Source organism: Clarias gariepinus, chromosome 3 (assembly GCF_024256425.1).
Source record: "Clarias gariepinus isolate MV-2021 ecotype Netherlands chromosome 3, CGAR_prim_01v2, whole genome shotgun sequence".
Classification (NCBI taxonomy): Eukaryota; Metazoa; Chordata; class Actinopteri; order Siluriformes; family Clariidae; genus Clarias; species Clarias gariepinus.
Genome location: NC_071102.1, coordinates 41,932,035 through 41,948,242, shown reverse-complemented (window position 1 = coordinate 41,948,242; position 16,208 = coordinate 41,932,035). Strand labels below are relative to the sequence as shown.

The window sequence follows — 16,208 nt, the reverse complement described above, 5'->3', positions numbered from 1 at the left end:
GTAACCGTGTTCACTTTCAGATTCAGAGTGGCTATGCTCTGCTCCTGACTCAACAGCATCCCTGTCTCTGCACTGAGCTCTTGTCTTAGGCCTACTGTGTTGTTTCTGCTGAGCAGGTCTTTCAACCTCAGTGTTGGGCAAAAACCCGCAAGGCAGAATTAAATCGCGATGCAAAGTACGCACTGGGCTTTCCTTTCCTTCTGGCTGGACTGTATACACAGGGATATCTTTGCTTTTCTTCAGCACAATAAAGACATCTGGCTCCCATCTGTCGGCTATTTTGTGTTTCCCCCTTAACCGAACATTCCTTACAAGGACTCAATCACCTATATCCAGAGCAGAGGCAACTACTTTGCTATCAAACCTTCTCTTGTTTCTTCCTGCCACTTTCAAAGCGTTACGAGTTGCTAGCTGGTAACTCTCTTCTAGTCTGTCCTTGAGAGTTTTTACATACTGCGAGTGAGATGAAGAAGAACTATGTACTGGAAGTCCAAAAGCAAGGTCTACGGGCAAACGAGGCTGTCGCCCAAACATCATTTCATAAGGCGAGTACCCAGTAGCATCGTTTTTTGTACAGTTGTATGCATGCACAAGTGGCTTAACAAATTCTTTCCAGTGGGCTTTCTTATCATTTTCCAATGTTCCTAACATTTGCAGCAAGGTCCTGTTAAAGCGCTCCACTGGTTTTCCTCTTGGGTGATAGGGAGTCGTTCTCACCTTTCTAATACCAGCGACTTTGCACAACTCTTGAATAGTTCGGGATTCGAAGTCTGGGCCCTGATCACTGTGCAACTTTTCTGGGAAACCATAATGTAATAGAAAATGATCCCAGAGACATCTGGCTACAGTTCGAGCCTTTTGATCTTTGGTAGGCACTGCAATAGCATACCTTGTAAAATGGTCGGTGATGACGAGTATATCTTTTGTGTTGCTACAGTAGTTGATCAATTGGAATGGTTATTACCGTCGCGCTCACCGCCGCGTGAAAACGTCAGCGGCCAAAATAAATTAGTTGCATTTCAAAGTCATTCGTAAAATGGCCGCCAGGTGGCGCAAAGTGACATTTTCGCTCGTTGCCGTAAATACAACAATGACCGTTATACAGCGTATCTCTGTATCGGTTTATTGTTATTTAAGTTCTGGATTATTTCAGGTACTTTAAACACATTGTTGGGTTGCTTATGTTGGCTCATATGAGATGTAGTTTACAAATGAACACCTGGTTGGGTTATTTTGACCCAACAACTGGTTTATTCATTATTCTTTCCTTTCTCCAAATATCAGCCTGCAGAATGTTTGAAATATTACTGTTATTGTGTCACAGGTGTAGTTTTAAGAGTTGTTTAGGCAGGAATGCGTGTGTATACAGCTCAAAACCTCCATCAGTTGTTAAAGATAGCGGCTATTTAGAAAAAATGCCCAGTGATTTCTGAGCTTCAGGAAATCTCCCGGCGCTCTGCGCATAACACCGGGCCAACTCATGTCGGAAATAATTTATAAACGGTTTCTAAACGTGGGCTATTGTTTTTTTTTTTTTACTTATAGTATTTGTTAATTTAATTTAAATGAGGTTTGGGCTCAGGACTTCAGAATCGTGATTCTCCTCTTTAATTTACTCCATAGTTTTAATCAGCGCTCAGCCGCATGCATTAAGTTTTCCAGAGCGCACCGGCAGAAGTAGACTAATGATTATGAACGCGTCGGGAAAACAGCAAGCAGACTTAAAAAAAAAAAACGTTTGCGTTCATTTTCTGACGCGCTCAAGTTCACCAAAAACAATACAGAGCAGCACAGCTTACAACACTTACAAAATCACAACACTTACAAAATCACAACGTTTTTTCGTTATTGTGAGTGCGCTTAAATAAAAGTTAAGTCTTATAAAGGCATGTAGTCTTATATAGTTTTATTATATAGTTTTTGCACATTAATCTGACAGCAGTTTTTTCAGCCTGTCACGGCGTGCGCCCAAATCAATATCGCTCCTCGCTCACTAGTTAGGCGGCCTCCCCTTCAGACATGCGAAGCAGCGGGACCGCAGAATTACACATGACTGGTGAGCTATCGTTGCTGTCGTTGCCCGGGCTTGCACCCCGCGCTATAAAATACTCGGGGTTTGTTGGGCTACAGTGGATTTTACTACGCGCTGTGTATGCAGCGCGCGTGCAACAACGCGGAAGTGCGGCATGCAAGCAGGGCAAATGGAACGCGCCCCGGTGACTTCAAAGGAGCGAGAGGTGGGAGGGGGCCATCCGCGGAGAGCAGAGTCAGCGCGAGCAGACGGATGGCCACTGCACTCACACCGCGTAGTAAAATCCACTGTAACCCAACAAACCCCAATCATCACCAGCCGTGCCTTATTCCGTCATGTCATGTGGGCATTATAAGCTTTGTATTGAAAACTTCTAACTAAAAAGTGGCAGCTGGCACGCCTAAAAATAGACGCAGGTTATTTTTTTAATAGTCTAAATAAAAACCCTCCGATTTAATTTCCTATAGTCTAACCAGCGCTCAACCGCACGCATAGTTTTCCCGAGCGCGAGGAATTTTTTTGTGCTAAATAATGTTTATGCAGTATAAGAATTCCTATTAATCCTGGGTTGTCCTTTTAGTGTCACTATAGTGCTTTACAATGCCAGACAACATTCAAATACAAATGATTCACCCTCCCCAGGTGTGAATCGGCTGTTCTCACCTATACATTCAACTGTAATGGACCTCTCCACACTTTAAAAACCACTTGAATCTGAGGCTCTTCTGGAGACTTTCAGTGATTTCAATTTGTGTAATTTTAATCTCCTGGATTCTAGATTCTAAAGTTGACATTGTTACCTTTTTTAATCATTGGAATGGAAGAACTTGTTATTTTCCTTATGATAGCATAAATTGCATTGTTTTTAATCAGTCTATACACAATAATATTATTTGGTATTTATTTATTTATTTATTTTTTAAACGGGTATGGGGGCTATCTTGGTTCATTAATCTCCGTGCCTGGTTTAGTATTCAGTGCGCATCTGTTATATTACAACTATCATAACACTCAAATACCTTTTATTGGGGGTTAAGTGACTGATGTGCCTAACATTTTTCAGCTGAGCCTTTGTTTCACTGAATAATCAACCACCGCGACACCCCCCCTCTCTCTCACACACACACACACACACACACAGAGCCGACCAAATCATTAGCACGTCCCTCCCCCAAACAGCACAGACATTTACTTACACCTGAACTGAGTTGTTTGAGTAACATGGGTCGAACCCGTTACAAATCATAACAGTCTACTGCATTTCATTCTTATAATAACGCAAAAACACAAGCGGGGCTGAAAGACCGACATCTGCGGACGCAGTAGAACGTCCTAACACTGTTTTAATTTTATGGTAATTTATTTCAGTTAATAAATCTACTATAAATTTAAAGAACACAAGAAATAAGATGACACAAATCCATACACGCTTTTTTTCTAATTACAAGTGATAGAATCAAAAGGCTCACTGTGTTAACATTTATTGTGCTTAAATTTGATCCTAATAAGATTTGATTTAATTTGAATTCTAGAACAGTGGCAGCTGGAACACCTAAAACAGATGCAGTATTATTTTTTTATAATCTAAATAAAATGCTGTTTTAAACGTGGGCTATTGTTATTTACATGCAATATTTGTTAATTTAATTTAAATGGGGTTTGGTCTCCGGAATGTTGAGCATCAGGATCCTCTTCTTTACTTTCCTACGTAGAATCAGCGCTTATTTGCACGCATTAAGTTTTGTAAATTCGTTTAATGTTTAATAGTAAATAATGACCCCCGTTGCGCTGTACCACCGCTCGGAAAACCTTATGAAATACAAGTTTAGGACAATTATGATGATCTGCCACGGCGTGCGCGTGTGATGGGTGTACGCCCAAATCTACTATAACTACTCCCTCACTCCGTAGGCTCCCTGAATAGGCAGCAAAGGGACGGGAGCCGCCTATTTGTGCCGGCTGGCGATAATTAACGTTAATATGATCTCGGGCTTGCTCCGCATTATAAAAGCAAGGCGCGGAGGTTTGTTTGAGGTCTGGGAAGTACGTGATGTAATGGAGAATATAAAAAAAAAGCATGTCAGTGGGGAGATGTGACGCGCCCGAGGTACTTTAAACAAGGACATTAGAATTCCGCCCTTTAATCTCCGCGCTAAGGACAGCGCGAGAAAGAGCTGCGCGAGCTCCCGCGGCATCTTCACTCCCGCACCGTGCCCGCCCTCGCAGCCCCGCTGCCGAAGAGGAAAAGTGTGGTTAGGTTTTTGCGTCAGCGAGAACTCGCGCCGGCCATCGACAGCGGGAGAAGCGCCGTCACGAGGGAGCGTGCAGGAGCGCTGCCTCCGCGTGCTCAGTTCTGCCACTCGCACCAACACTTAGCATCAGCTGTGTGCCCGCATGCCAGTGTGGCACAGCCCCCGGAACTGCACATGCACAACCTTTATCCCATTCTTTCCTTTCTCCCTCCTTTTACACTTTCCTTCCCTATTTTGCCTAAATAAATTACCCTTTTCCCGTAAGACCTCGCCTCGTGTCCGTGCTTTATGGTGCCGCCCGTGCAACATGGGTCGAACCCGTTTACAGATCATAACAGTCTACTGCATTTCATTCTTATAATAACGCACAAACACAAGCGGGGCTGAATGACCAACATCAGCTGACGCAGTAGAACGTCCTGACAATGTTATAATTTTTATGGTCATTTATTTTAGTTAATAAATCTACTATAAATTTAAAGAACACAAGATATAAGACGAGACAAAACCCTACACGCGTCTTTTCTAATTACACGTGATAAAATTTAAAGGCTCACTGTGTTAACATTTATTTTGTTTAAATTTGATCCTAATAAGATTTAATTTAATTTAAATTCTACATTTGTATCGTCATTTTAGTTCTGTGATTATAAATTTGTTTAACTACAATGTTTTACTTGATTTTATCCGCTACTACGTGCAGTTCTAAAACTCCGTGTCTCATTAATCCAGCAGAGAATGAACTAAGGCATGAGGCGTCAGCCTGTAGTTATATAGCGCCACTCAACGGTAAAAGCCAGCAAACGCACAAAGCCAAACGGTACCGCCGAGCGCGGCGACGGTAGGACCTACAGTCCGATTGATTAACCACTGTATTGTCTGGTTCTACTGTTAAGAAGTCCATACACACCAGCTCTAAGGGCCAACTGGTCCTTATGTTCATTAAGGGAGCTGCTTTTTGTGGAAGAGCTTTCTTTCAAATGCAACGCTCACAGTTTTTAACTTTTCTCTCCACAGCATCAGCCATTTTAGGCCAATAAAACCTTGAACGGAGTAGATCAAGAGTTCCGCTTAGCCCGAGATGACCCATATTGTCATGTAAGCTGGTGAGCACCGTATCTCTAAGATCCTTGGGTAATACTAGTTGACCTATCGCTCTACCTTCATCATTTTTTTCCGATACAACACTCCATTCTTAACTTCGAGTTTATTCCACTCCCTTATCCATACACACATGGTAGGTGACTGCGACATCCTAGCATGAGGCTTCTCACCAGACTCTAGGCACTCAATGACTTCTCTTAACTCGGGGTCGGCTAGTTGTTTGTCTGCTAATTCTTTTTCCGTTAGGTGCGGGATCACAGGTAAGCCATGATCACCTTCCTCTTGGAATTCTTGAGGCAATGCACCCGCATTCATTGTCAAGGACTCTGCTAAAGTTATGAAAACATGGTGGTTATCCTGGGACCGGCTAACCTGATGTTTCTCACACACTGCTTTCACTGCTTCTGGCAGAACCACCGACAGGTGATCATTGGCTTCAGCTAGATGGTTCAGAGTAAACTGTCTAATTCTCTTCTGCTCTTTTTGAGACTCTAGATCATTCATTAGTTGTCCGTTTGGGCGTCTAGACAACCCATCGGCATCTTGGTTTTGGGCTCCTGCTCTATATTGGATTTTAAAATTATACGCTGACAACCCAGATAGCCATCTGTAACTGGTGGAGTCCAGTTTGGCAGAAGTCAAAATATAAGTTAAAGGGTTACTGTCAGTTACAACTGTAAATTCAGCCCCATACAAATAGTCACTAAACTTTGAGGTAACCGCCCACTTTAGTGCAAGAAACTCAAGTTTATGAGCAGGGTATCTGGCTTCACTTTTAGTTAACCCTCTACTAGCATGAGCGAGGACCCTCAACTGGCCGTCTTGCTCTTGATACAACGCTGCACCTAAGCCTGTAGTACTGGCATCAGTATGTAATATATAGGGCAATCTAGGGTCAGCGTATCCCAAAACTGGAGCAGTTGTTAGTTTCTCCACAATCATCTCAAAGGCCTGTTGACAGGAAGCATCCCATCTGTCTCCCAGCTTTTCTTTTGGATCATAGTACTGCTGGCCTATGTTCTTACACTTCCTCCTTTTTCGAATTGGGGGGTATCCTGCTGTAAGGTTGTTCAGTGGCTTGACTATCTTAGAGAAGTCTTGAACAAACCTCCTATAATACCCAGCAAATCCCAGGAACGATTTCAGCTCCTTGAGAGTCTGTGGCCTTGGCCAGGTTTTAATAGCCTTAATCTTTTCTGGGTCAGTTTCTACGCCGTGTTCTGAAACAATATGCCCCAAATATCGGACTGATGACTGAAAAAATTTACATTTCTCAGGTGATAGTTTCAAGCCGTATTCTTTCAGACGGGAAAGGACCTGCACCAATCGGCGTTCATGCTCTTCGAGTGTCTCAGAAAAAACTATAAGGTCATCGATGAAAACCAGCACCTCCTTTCGATTTAGATCACCCATACAGCTCTCCATGAGCCGCTGAAAAGTACTGGGAGCATTTGTGATTCCTTGTGGCATTCTGTTAAATTCCCAGAATCCTTGAGGGCACACAAATGCCGTCTTGTGTTTATCCGCTTCCTCCATCTCAATTTGGTAGTACCCTGATTTCAAATCCAAAACTGAGAACCATTTTGAGCCATTTAATACGGAAAAAACCTCCTCCAAGTTGGGGAGCGCATACGCGTCCTTTATCGTTTGGGAGTTAAGCTTCCTAAAGTCTATGCAAAGGCGTACAGAATTATCTTTCTTTTTCACCACCACTATCGGGGAGGCGAAAGGAGACTCAGATTCCAGCAGCCAGCAGTTCTTGCAGGTGTTTGCGAACAGCATCGACATCCTGTGGGTGAATGGGCCATGCGCGATGCTTAAAGGGAGTTTCATCACTAAGCTTGATGCGATGTTTTACTTTATCTGTATGCCCATAGTCCTTTTCATGTAATGCAAACACCTCAGGCATCGTGTTCAACAAGGTCAATATCCGGTTCCTCCATTCTGTTGATAAAGGGGAATCACCAAAATGAACTTTAATTTGCGGGCAGTTAGAGTTCATTTGAGTCTGAAGAAAATCATGTCTTGGAGGAGTTTCAATTATGCGCTGAACATCATGCATTTCAGCAATCACTGCTTTTGGGGGAACCGTAATATCATTCTGAGTGTCATTTCTCACCACTACAGGTAAACTAAAGGAGCGTTTAGCTGGCAAAGTGTACAATCCACTAGCCACCAATAATTCACCTGGCACATATGACATCTCTGGCTGTCCTAAAGTTGTCAATGTTCCTGGAGGACAATGACTTAGATGAACAACTCCATCAAGGACATCTACACTTCCTGCTGACACAACTGCAGGAGTATTTCCTTCCAACATGACACTTCCCAGAAGTTCAGTGCTCATTTGCTTATGTCTGACATCCAGAATTTTAAGTACTGCTCGATATCCATTATAGGCTGGATTTAGCTTTACTGGATTCTCTTGAGCATGATTAGCATAAAGAGCATCAAGGGAATTGGTTCCCACAAGAACTTGTGGCGCATGCATCACATCAGGAACCACTAGGGCTAATGTGGTAACCTTTGCTTTTACTCCCAAGAACTCCTTTGGAAATGTTAGGGCGAGTTCTACATAGCCCAAATAGGGAACTAATTGCCCATTAGCTCCCTCTACTTCCAATAAAGACTCAAGTGTTTTCATAGGGCGATTCGATAGATGATCGTGATAAAAGGAGAAGGGAATAGTGGTCACTTGGGAGCCTGTATCTAAAAGACAATTTACAGGGGTTCCGTCAACAACCAGCTGAGCAGTACATTTCATCCCAACTAATCCCTTCGGTAATTTTTTCTGTATCACTGCATCACAATGTTTATTGAACACTCATTTGGGTTTGTTAGGGCATGTGAGTCTTTCTTCAGTCTCTGTACGCCCTGTTACAGAGGCTGCTTGGAGTTTAACTGTGGGGATGCACCTCTGTTTTTCAGGTCCCACTGAGCCTGTTTCTCCTTCAACTGCTGTCGTTTGCTTTCTACTTTCGCAGGGTTTGGATCATTTCCACAAGTCACAGCAATATGCCCATCTTCTCCACAGTGGAAACAGTAACCTGGACGAGGTCGGGTTGATATCAATGCACTACCACTGACTGGCCTACTCTCTTCCTGTCTAGTCTGCCTGGGCTGCAATGCGACAGAAGAACTCCTGAACCCGGATGTTTTTCCCGACGGAGGTTTCTGAGAATCTGAGATGGCTAGTTGAGCTCTTAACTCTGCAACTTGTCTTGTTAGTTCCACAATTTCCTCAGCTCCCGAGCTTCTGTTTGGAACTCTTCGAGAAACTTCAGCTTCCATGACTTGAACTTGAGCCCGTAATTCTGTTAGCTCTCTCTTCAGTGACGTTACATCCACTGCTTTGGAACAAGCAGGCTGACATTTCTGGTAAGTTGGTGGCTGCATGGATGCAAGTTGAGCATGGATGTGTGATAACTGCTTTTGCATTGAGTCTGTTTCAGGGGCCGCCACATTAGCTACCCCAGGTGAGTGAGCAGACAACTGATGAGCCGCAGCTCTCGACTTGGAAGGGCCTAGACCTTGTTTAGTCATCCCAAAGTGACTTTTCATTCTATCCTCTTTTGAGGCTTGCCTGTCTTCTTCCGTTCTAACGGACACTACTAGTTCTGCAAAGGATGGTGGGTTAATCTTTCTCCTTTCCAGCTGAAGATTGGCAATTAAGCCGTTATCCCAGCACCCGCGACAGAATTGCTTTAATAAACAGCGTTCACGTTCACTCTCTGCAATACCACCCCTTCTCACTGCTGAACTCAACATCAATTGTAATCGATGAAGGTAGCTGGAGGGCTTTTCTCCTTGATTCTGCAGCATCGTCATGAACCTTGCTAGCAATTCATCCCCATCCTCTACTGATCCATACACTGACTCCAGTAACTCTAAATATACTGAGGGCAATGACTGTGGACTAACATGTTTGATCACATCAGCAGCAGGTGGAAGCAAGCTGTCTAGGATTTTTCTTGTACGAGACAAGTCTGAAACAGATGGGTCGTTAAGTAAGAATTCCACATTCGCTCGCCATGTTTCAAAGTCTGGCTCATTTGGTGGACGTGGAAATTTCCCGGAGAAAGGTCTGAGACGTAGGGAAGTATGCTGAGCCATTACATCAGTTGTTCTTACAACATGCTCAACAACAACTCTTTGTACATCAGGAGGATCAATAATATCCATGGTTAGAGCAGGGCATGGCATCTTCCTGGCTGAAGGAGCATTATTTCCACTTGTATTAGATACATTGCTCATCTCATTTTCCTTGGACAGGTTTTGAGTTCTCTGACATTCAACACCAAGAAATGGAGAAGCAGTTGATGATCGTGGTATTTCTCTATTTTCTCCCATTTCTTGTGATGTGGTGAATGACCCACAGTCATTTAATGGACTGTCAGTGCTAAGACCCCGAGCTTGGGAGTCTGCTACATGATCTTCTCGCTTCTCACCCAAGGTGAGTGACTGTTTAGTGGTAGAGCCAACTGACCTCATCTTTACCAACTCCGTTTGAAGCACTTCTTGAAATGATTTGCCTGTAGCCTTAGCAATGGCTTTCAATTCTGCCAAATAGCCCTTAGTAGCATCATCTTTAGCTACCGGCGAGTATACACTGCTTAGAGCACGTACTGTAAACACAACATCTGCATCTGTGGTGCTAACAGTACTTAAGGGCAACAAAGGCTTCAGGTTTTTCATGGCAGAGGCATGCACAAACTCTATTATAGCCTGCCGATGAAATTGAGATCTTGGGTCATCAATAAGCAGAGTACGATTGATACTGCCATACCGCACAAGCCATGTTTCTAAGTTTTGATCAGATTCACTCAGTGTTATGCCACTTACTATGACAGCATTAAAAACATTCACGTTTTCTCGTTCCACTATATCCATACTGTTAACACTAGGATAGCTTGTTTCACAATAAAGATACTCTTTTGTCAAACTGAGAATTCACTGTTGTTGTTAAGCAATCAATCTTCTGGCTGGCTCGCCAACTTTTTGTAGCGTTTAGTCTCAGCTAATAATTTAGTATAATATAAATACAATGGCAATTTGTGGACCAGCGTCTCAGAAGAATAGATTCGCTGCAGAGAAGGATGCAACAACAACTGTGAAATGACTCAAGAGTCGTTTGTCTGACCACACATGTATTTGCAACAACTGAGGTGAGGTGAGTTAATATACTGTTTTTCCAACATGTAAATCAAATCATATCAATAAACAAACATTCTTATCATCCTTGGTTCACCCTTACTTTTCTTTGAAACCACTAGCATTTACACACACATTAGGTTTAACAACAAAAAGACACTTCTTAATTGAATGATCTAAATCTCTTTTGGGAACAGTCTTTAGCTCAATTATGGATGAGAGATTGTATTGTCTCTGAGCTGTCGATGAATAAAAGAACATAAACTGTCTCTCCAGCAGAAAAATTTGAGAACAAGAAGAGTTGTTCAATTCCCTACCGTTCGCAGAGTTCAGAATTACTTGTTTATCTTTCAGGTGAAGAAAAAAATATAATTATCCAAGAAAGACTCAAGGGAGGCTCGCCAGTCCAAACCCTCCTCAGAACCGCCGGAAGGTCGGGACAGATCCAGAACACAGGCAACAGAACGTCCCGTCCCAAGGGAAACGCCAATCAACCTCAAATTGAAATTTCCAAACAAGAAAAAAACCTGACCTTGAACAGATAAAGTCACGAAAATATCATAAATATCTTCATTGTACATCATGCATTTCAAACAGTACTTATATAATGTACATGCATTTCTCAATTAAAGAGTATATACTCTACATACACAATGTCTGTAATCATTTGACCACTTCTCTTCATATAATTACATAGTTAGCTGCCATTTTATCAATACAACATTACACAGTTACTTTTCTTGTATCTAAATCCTCCTCTCTCCTTACACACAATTACAGTTTGAGTTGTAGTCATTAAGAAGGCAGTTAAACTTACCATGGCAGCCGCTAACTTTTAAAACACTTCAGAGAGGTTTGGATGCTTTGCTTCTCCGGCAACGCTCTTCTCTCACCCTTTTTACCCAAAAATACACTCAGTAACTCGCAATATCAAAGTCACTCGTAATTAACTAAATATATATGTAGCACAAATTAAGTAATAAATTGTGTTTTTCTTCACTCACGTAAGCAACATGTCACGAAAGACCTCACCTTTAATTAGGAGTGTGCATGCGCGCACAAGATTTTATTTATTTATTTATTTTTTTTTTTTGCTGCACGCGCACACCTTGTGGGAAAAACCGGAACCCGCTGCATTTCCGCACTCCCACAGGTCCGCCTCAAATTCAATATTAATTATTATTAATCACATTAATTTGCGACTTAAGAATATATACAATACAGTTATTATATATTCAATTACTGTTCATTTATAATTTAATTCCTTCCAAAGAATTAGTTTATTTATTTTTTGTTACATCTTGTCTTTTTTTTTTTTTCGTTACTTCCGGTAACCTGGTTACATAGTGGTACATGCTGGAGCTAACGATATACGCCTTCGTCAGACAGAGGCTAACAAGAATTATTTTTCAGAGGTTTTTAAATTAGCGACGGTGGTGTTCGATGAAGGAGTATGCTCTGGCCCCATCCCAATGCGACGTGGCAACGTAGCTTACAGCAGGCTATGGTTGCTAAACTGCTGGATGTCCAAGTGGTGATCTAAAAATAGTAATAATGTACACACAGCGCAGCCCTACCGCATTAAACATACACTCACATCAACTACCACACAGAGCTTTATCAATAATCTACCAGAGTTATCAACTTACATTTACATTTGCAAACAAATCAAGTTTTGAAAACAGATAATTTAAGTAATACAGATGATAAATTAACCACATAACAAATAACAACAGAACCTGGAATATTTTACTCCCCTTGAAGAGAATGAACTAATTTTATTCATCTCTTCTGCAAAATCATCAACCTGTGAATTAGATCCTATACCGACACCTTTTCGCAAGCAGATACAGCAATAACAGAACCCTTGTTAAAAATAATGAACTCTTCACTCAGCAATGGATATGTTCCGAAATCTTTTATATTAGCAGTTATGAAACCACTAATTAAGAAACGTGACCTCGACCCCTATCAGGTTATTATCTGGTTGTTTAGCTAGGTGCTTACAAAAGCTTTAGTTAGTCCAGAATGCAGCAGCAGACTCTCACTAGAACCAGAAGATACAAGCAAATCACCCCCATCTTATCCACACTACATTGGCTCGCTGTGAAATTTCGCATTGTTTTTAAAGTACTACTTTTGACATATAAAGCATTAAATGTCCTCGTACCACAATATCTGAGAGAACTGCTAGTGTCTTATGATCCGCCACGTGTACTTCAATGAAAGGATGCAGGCTGTACCACGTACTTGTCAGTACCACGTATTATGAAAACTACAGCTGGGGGCAGACCTTTTTCTTACAGAGCCCCAAAAGTTATGGAATAGTGGGAAATTAATGTTCGGGACTGAGACACAGTCTCAGTGTTTAAGTCTGGGCTAAAAACTTTTTTGTAAATATATTTGCCGTGGGTAAAGGAGCAGATCTGGGGGACTCATGGACGTAGAGTATTTAGGTCAACTGGTATGTTTAGATGCCGTCTTTCCCAGTCAGGTTTATTGAGGGTTAGGTGATTTGTCGCTTTACATCTCAGGGCTCTGGCTCTCCCTTTCGGTTATGCTGTCCCAGTCCTTGCTTAGACTCATTCAATATACATTTACTGTATACATTGTGTGACTGAAACCATATCTTACTGTTATCTCTCCTACTCTTCTGGTCTCTCCTTCTCTCTCTCTCTTCCCCTCTCCCTGTCTCTCTGTCGAGCTACACATGTTGTTTCTGAGATGCCAGTGATCTAGACCCCCTCTGGCCTCTGGACCTGTCTGACCTGTCCTGGTGCCCCACTTCTAGTTGGAGATCTCGTCACATGGATGCCCCGTGTGTTCTGCCAGGGATGCGTGTGGTGACTGGGGATGGTTCCATTTTTCCACAAAGACGGGCCTGGCCTCGGCTGATTCTGATAAGTAAGAGCTGTTCTCTAAGGTCTTGTGACTAGAGTTTCCTCCAATAACAAACTGGACCCCATATAAACTTAAACACATCTCCTGTTATATCGAACTTCCAGCTTTCTAACATACAGTATGACTTCAGATCCAACTATCCATTATCGCCCAAATGAGGATGGGTTCCCAGTTGAGTCTGGTTCCTCTCAAGGTTTTTTTTCTATTACCATCTCAGGGAGTTTTTCCTTGGCAGTGTCGCTGTCTTATCATCTTGTTTCATACATATTCAAATTTCATACAAACATAAATAATTCTTTTGATTGTGTAAAGCTGCTTTGCAACAATGTAAATTGTTAAAAGCGCTATACAAATAAAATTAAATTGAATTGATTTTGAACAAGTTGTGTTTCATCAATGGTAGGTCACATGGAACAAACTTATACCAAAAGCAATTTTATTCACCTGGATGCTTTGGAGGAAGCTGTAGTTATTATCTGAGTTGAGCGTGATGGTTTCCTGCCACAGTAGCCTTGACTTAGCTGGGAAATCGTAAACTGAGAGAACAACACTGACAGTCTCAGAAAGGCCAAATGCCTCCAGTAGGACGTTTTCTTTTTGTCCCAGTCTAAGCACTGCTGGTGTCACCAGTGCAAACCTGCGAAATTAAAACCAAACAATCTTCTGACACTGTTTCCCCAAATGTATCATTTATAACCAGTAGTGATTGTGCCAGCTTATGCAACACATTAGTGATTAAGGCTAAACATGATTGCCCAGAGATCTGCAGTCAAAATATAATGCAAGAAAGACAAGACAAGAAACGACAAGAACTAAGCTGTTCCTCAACCTTAAATTTATCTATTAATGCATATAAATATACACTGGTTTTCTATAGGTTTACATAATAAAATCCAATGCAGATTTTGTGTGTCTGTGTGAGGGTGTTTGTTTGCATGTTGTGTAAAAGGGGAGTCTCACTTCGGCGCAGGGTCGAAGTCCGGCTCTTTCCTGAAAACACACAGAAAACACACTCACCGCCAATATAAAACAAAAGCGATTAACCTTCATATAACTATGACAGGATGACAATATCCTTCGGATGCAGTTTAATAATTAGTATAACCATAAAGACTTGGTAGCTCATGAAAAGAAGTTGGTAGCTCACGAGACTTACATATCATCTTCATGTAACCAAAAAGGACGCTGATTAGGGCTACAGAAGAGAAAGCTTTTTGTTAATTCCTGCACGATTTCTGTTCATTCTATTTAAACACCACACATATAATAAATTCACGAAACATACCTCCATTTGTCAGACCAGGGCCTGTAATAGAGTTATACATAAAAAGCTCAAGCATAAATTATTTAGTTAAATACAACACACTGAACAGATTTGATTTTGGAGGAAAAATAAATAGATAAATAACAATTACAACATTGTGATAGATACATACATACATACATACATACATACAGATAGATAGATAGATAGATAGATAGATAGATAGATAGATACAGAAGTTCTCATTGTTCTTGTTGAGAAAATACTAAAAGACCAACTTACCGGAAGTACTTGTCAAACTGAGCATTTAATTCATTACACATGCACAAAATACATATTACCAGCATTAACAAATGCATCTTTACACAGTCTAAGTCTGAATCAGACCAAATAAATCCTTTCCACTTTTAAACGTTCCACTATTGCACAATTTGCAATCTGTTATACAATCATGTGTAAGAGTTAGTCCGGCCTCTTTTAAGTCTATGTTTTCTGTGTAAGAACTATGGCTGTCAGTATGATGCAACTTGCCATTTAGCATACCTGGTGAAGTTTCCCCAGCCATCTGGTTGTGGCAAGGAGAAGGGACTGACCCTTTTTTTTTTTTTTTTACAACATAGCCACTATTTCCACCTTGGGAACTAAGTGTAAGGTTTTATAATATTGTAAGAAACTAATCTAATAAGAAGATTTCTGTGCCTTGAGAACAGACCCCTCACTGTGCTTCCTCATGCCTTATGTGGTAACACCTTCTACTGTATATCCTGTATCCAGACGAGGATACATCCATATAGCTCTTGTCTGCTAGAACCCTTTTGTTTAATCAGGAGAACGCAAATGTATCTCCTTTCACCTGTAGGGGTCCCTCTATGACTGACATGTTAATGACTGGTTCTTTTGATGTTCGGGACGTAGCACCGTTCTCTTTGCTGAGAATAAACAGAAATCTTCAGATTTCTGTTTATTCATGCCTGCGTGTGTGTGTGTTTGTCTCTCTCGGTGGATCGCGCCTGGGCCGGTAAGTGTATCAAGGTGCAGCGGACACAACAAGCTAAAACTCTTCTTTTCTTAGCTTAAAAATTAGCTCAGACACACATTTCTTCTACATTTTTAAACCTAACACTAAGGAAATCAAACGACTCTAGTAATTAACTTAACTAAGGCACCCAGGTATGTTCACTGGACAACTTGGGATAGGGGCTTCAAATTAGCCATGTGCTACTCTATATGCCCCATGTACGCGGCATTGGTTGCCAATGTGCAGCAATGCTTAGTGTGCGGTCCCTAATTAAGTAAATGAATTAATGAAAAATAAAAAACAAACAAGATGTGTGGGTTTCATACATAAACACGTTTATTTTCTCGTAAACAATAATACACAAGAATTAGCAGTTTAAAAGTTACACTCAGCAATGCTCAAAGTAGTACTACACCACCTATTAAATGCCTAATTTCATTAGATTGATGTGATGTGTGGTTAAATTGTAGTTTGTGATTCTAATTC

At 41.4% G+C, this 16,208-nt stretch overlaps 2 protein-coding genes across 2 annotated transcripts in view; both read right to left on the bottom strand.

Annotated features, from left to right (window-relative positions):
• LOC128518513 (complement C3-like) overlaps positions 1–15,065 on the bottom strand; it is a 45,822-nt gene extending 30,757 nt beyond the window's left edge. Inside the window, exons 1-5 of the mRNA XM_053491665.1 lie at positions 14,987–15,065; positions 14,726–14,746; positions 14,597–14,635; positions 14,401–14,430; positions 13,885–14,077 (exon numbers count right to left, since the gene is read on the bottom strand). Of these exons, the coding sequence (XP_053347640.1) occupies positions 13,885–14,077; positions 14,401–14,430; positions 14,597–14,635; positions 14,726–14,746; positions 14,987–15,063 (360 nt within the window). The 5' untranslated portion in view covers positions 15,064–15,065. The remainder of the gene's footprint in view (positions 1–13,884; positions 14,078–14,400; positions 14,431–14,596; positions 14,636–14,725; positions 14,747–14,986) is intronic.
• The window catches only part of LOC128518710 (sialoadhesin-like), a 1,187,000-nt gene that overhangs the window by 639,275 nt on the left and 531,517 nt on the right, over positions 1–16,208 (bottom strand). The gene's annotated exons all lie outside the window — the stretch shown is intronic.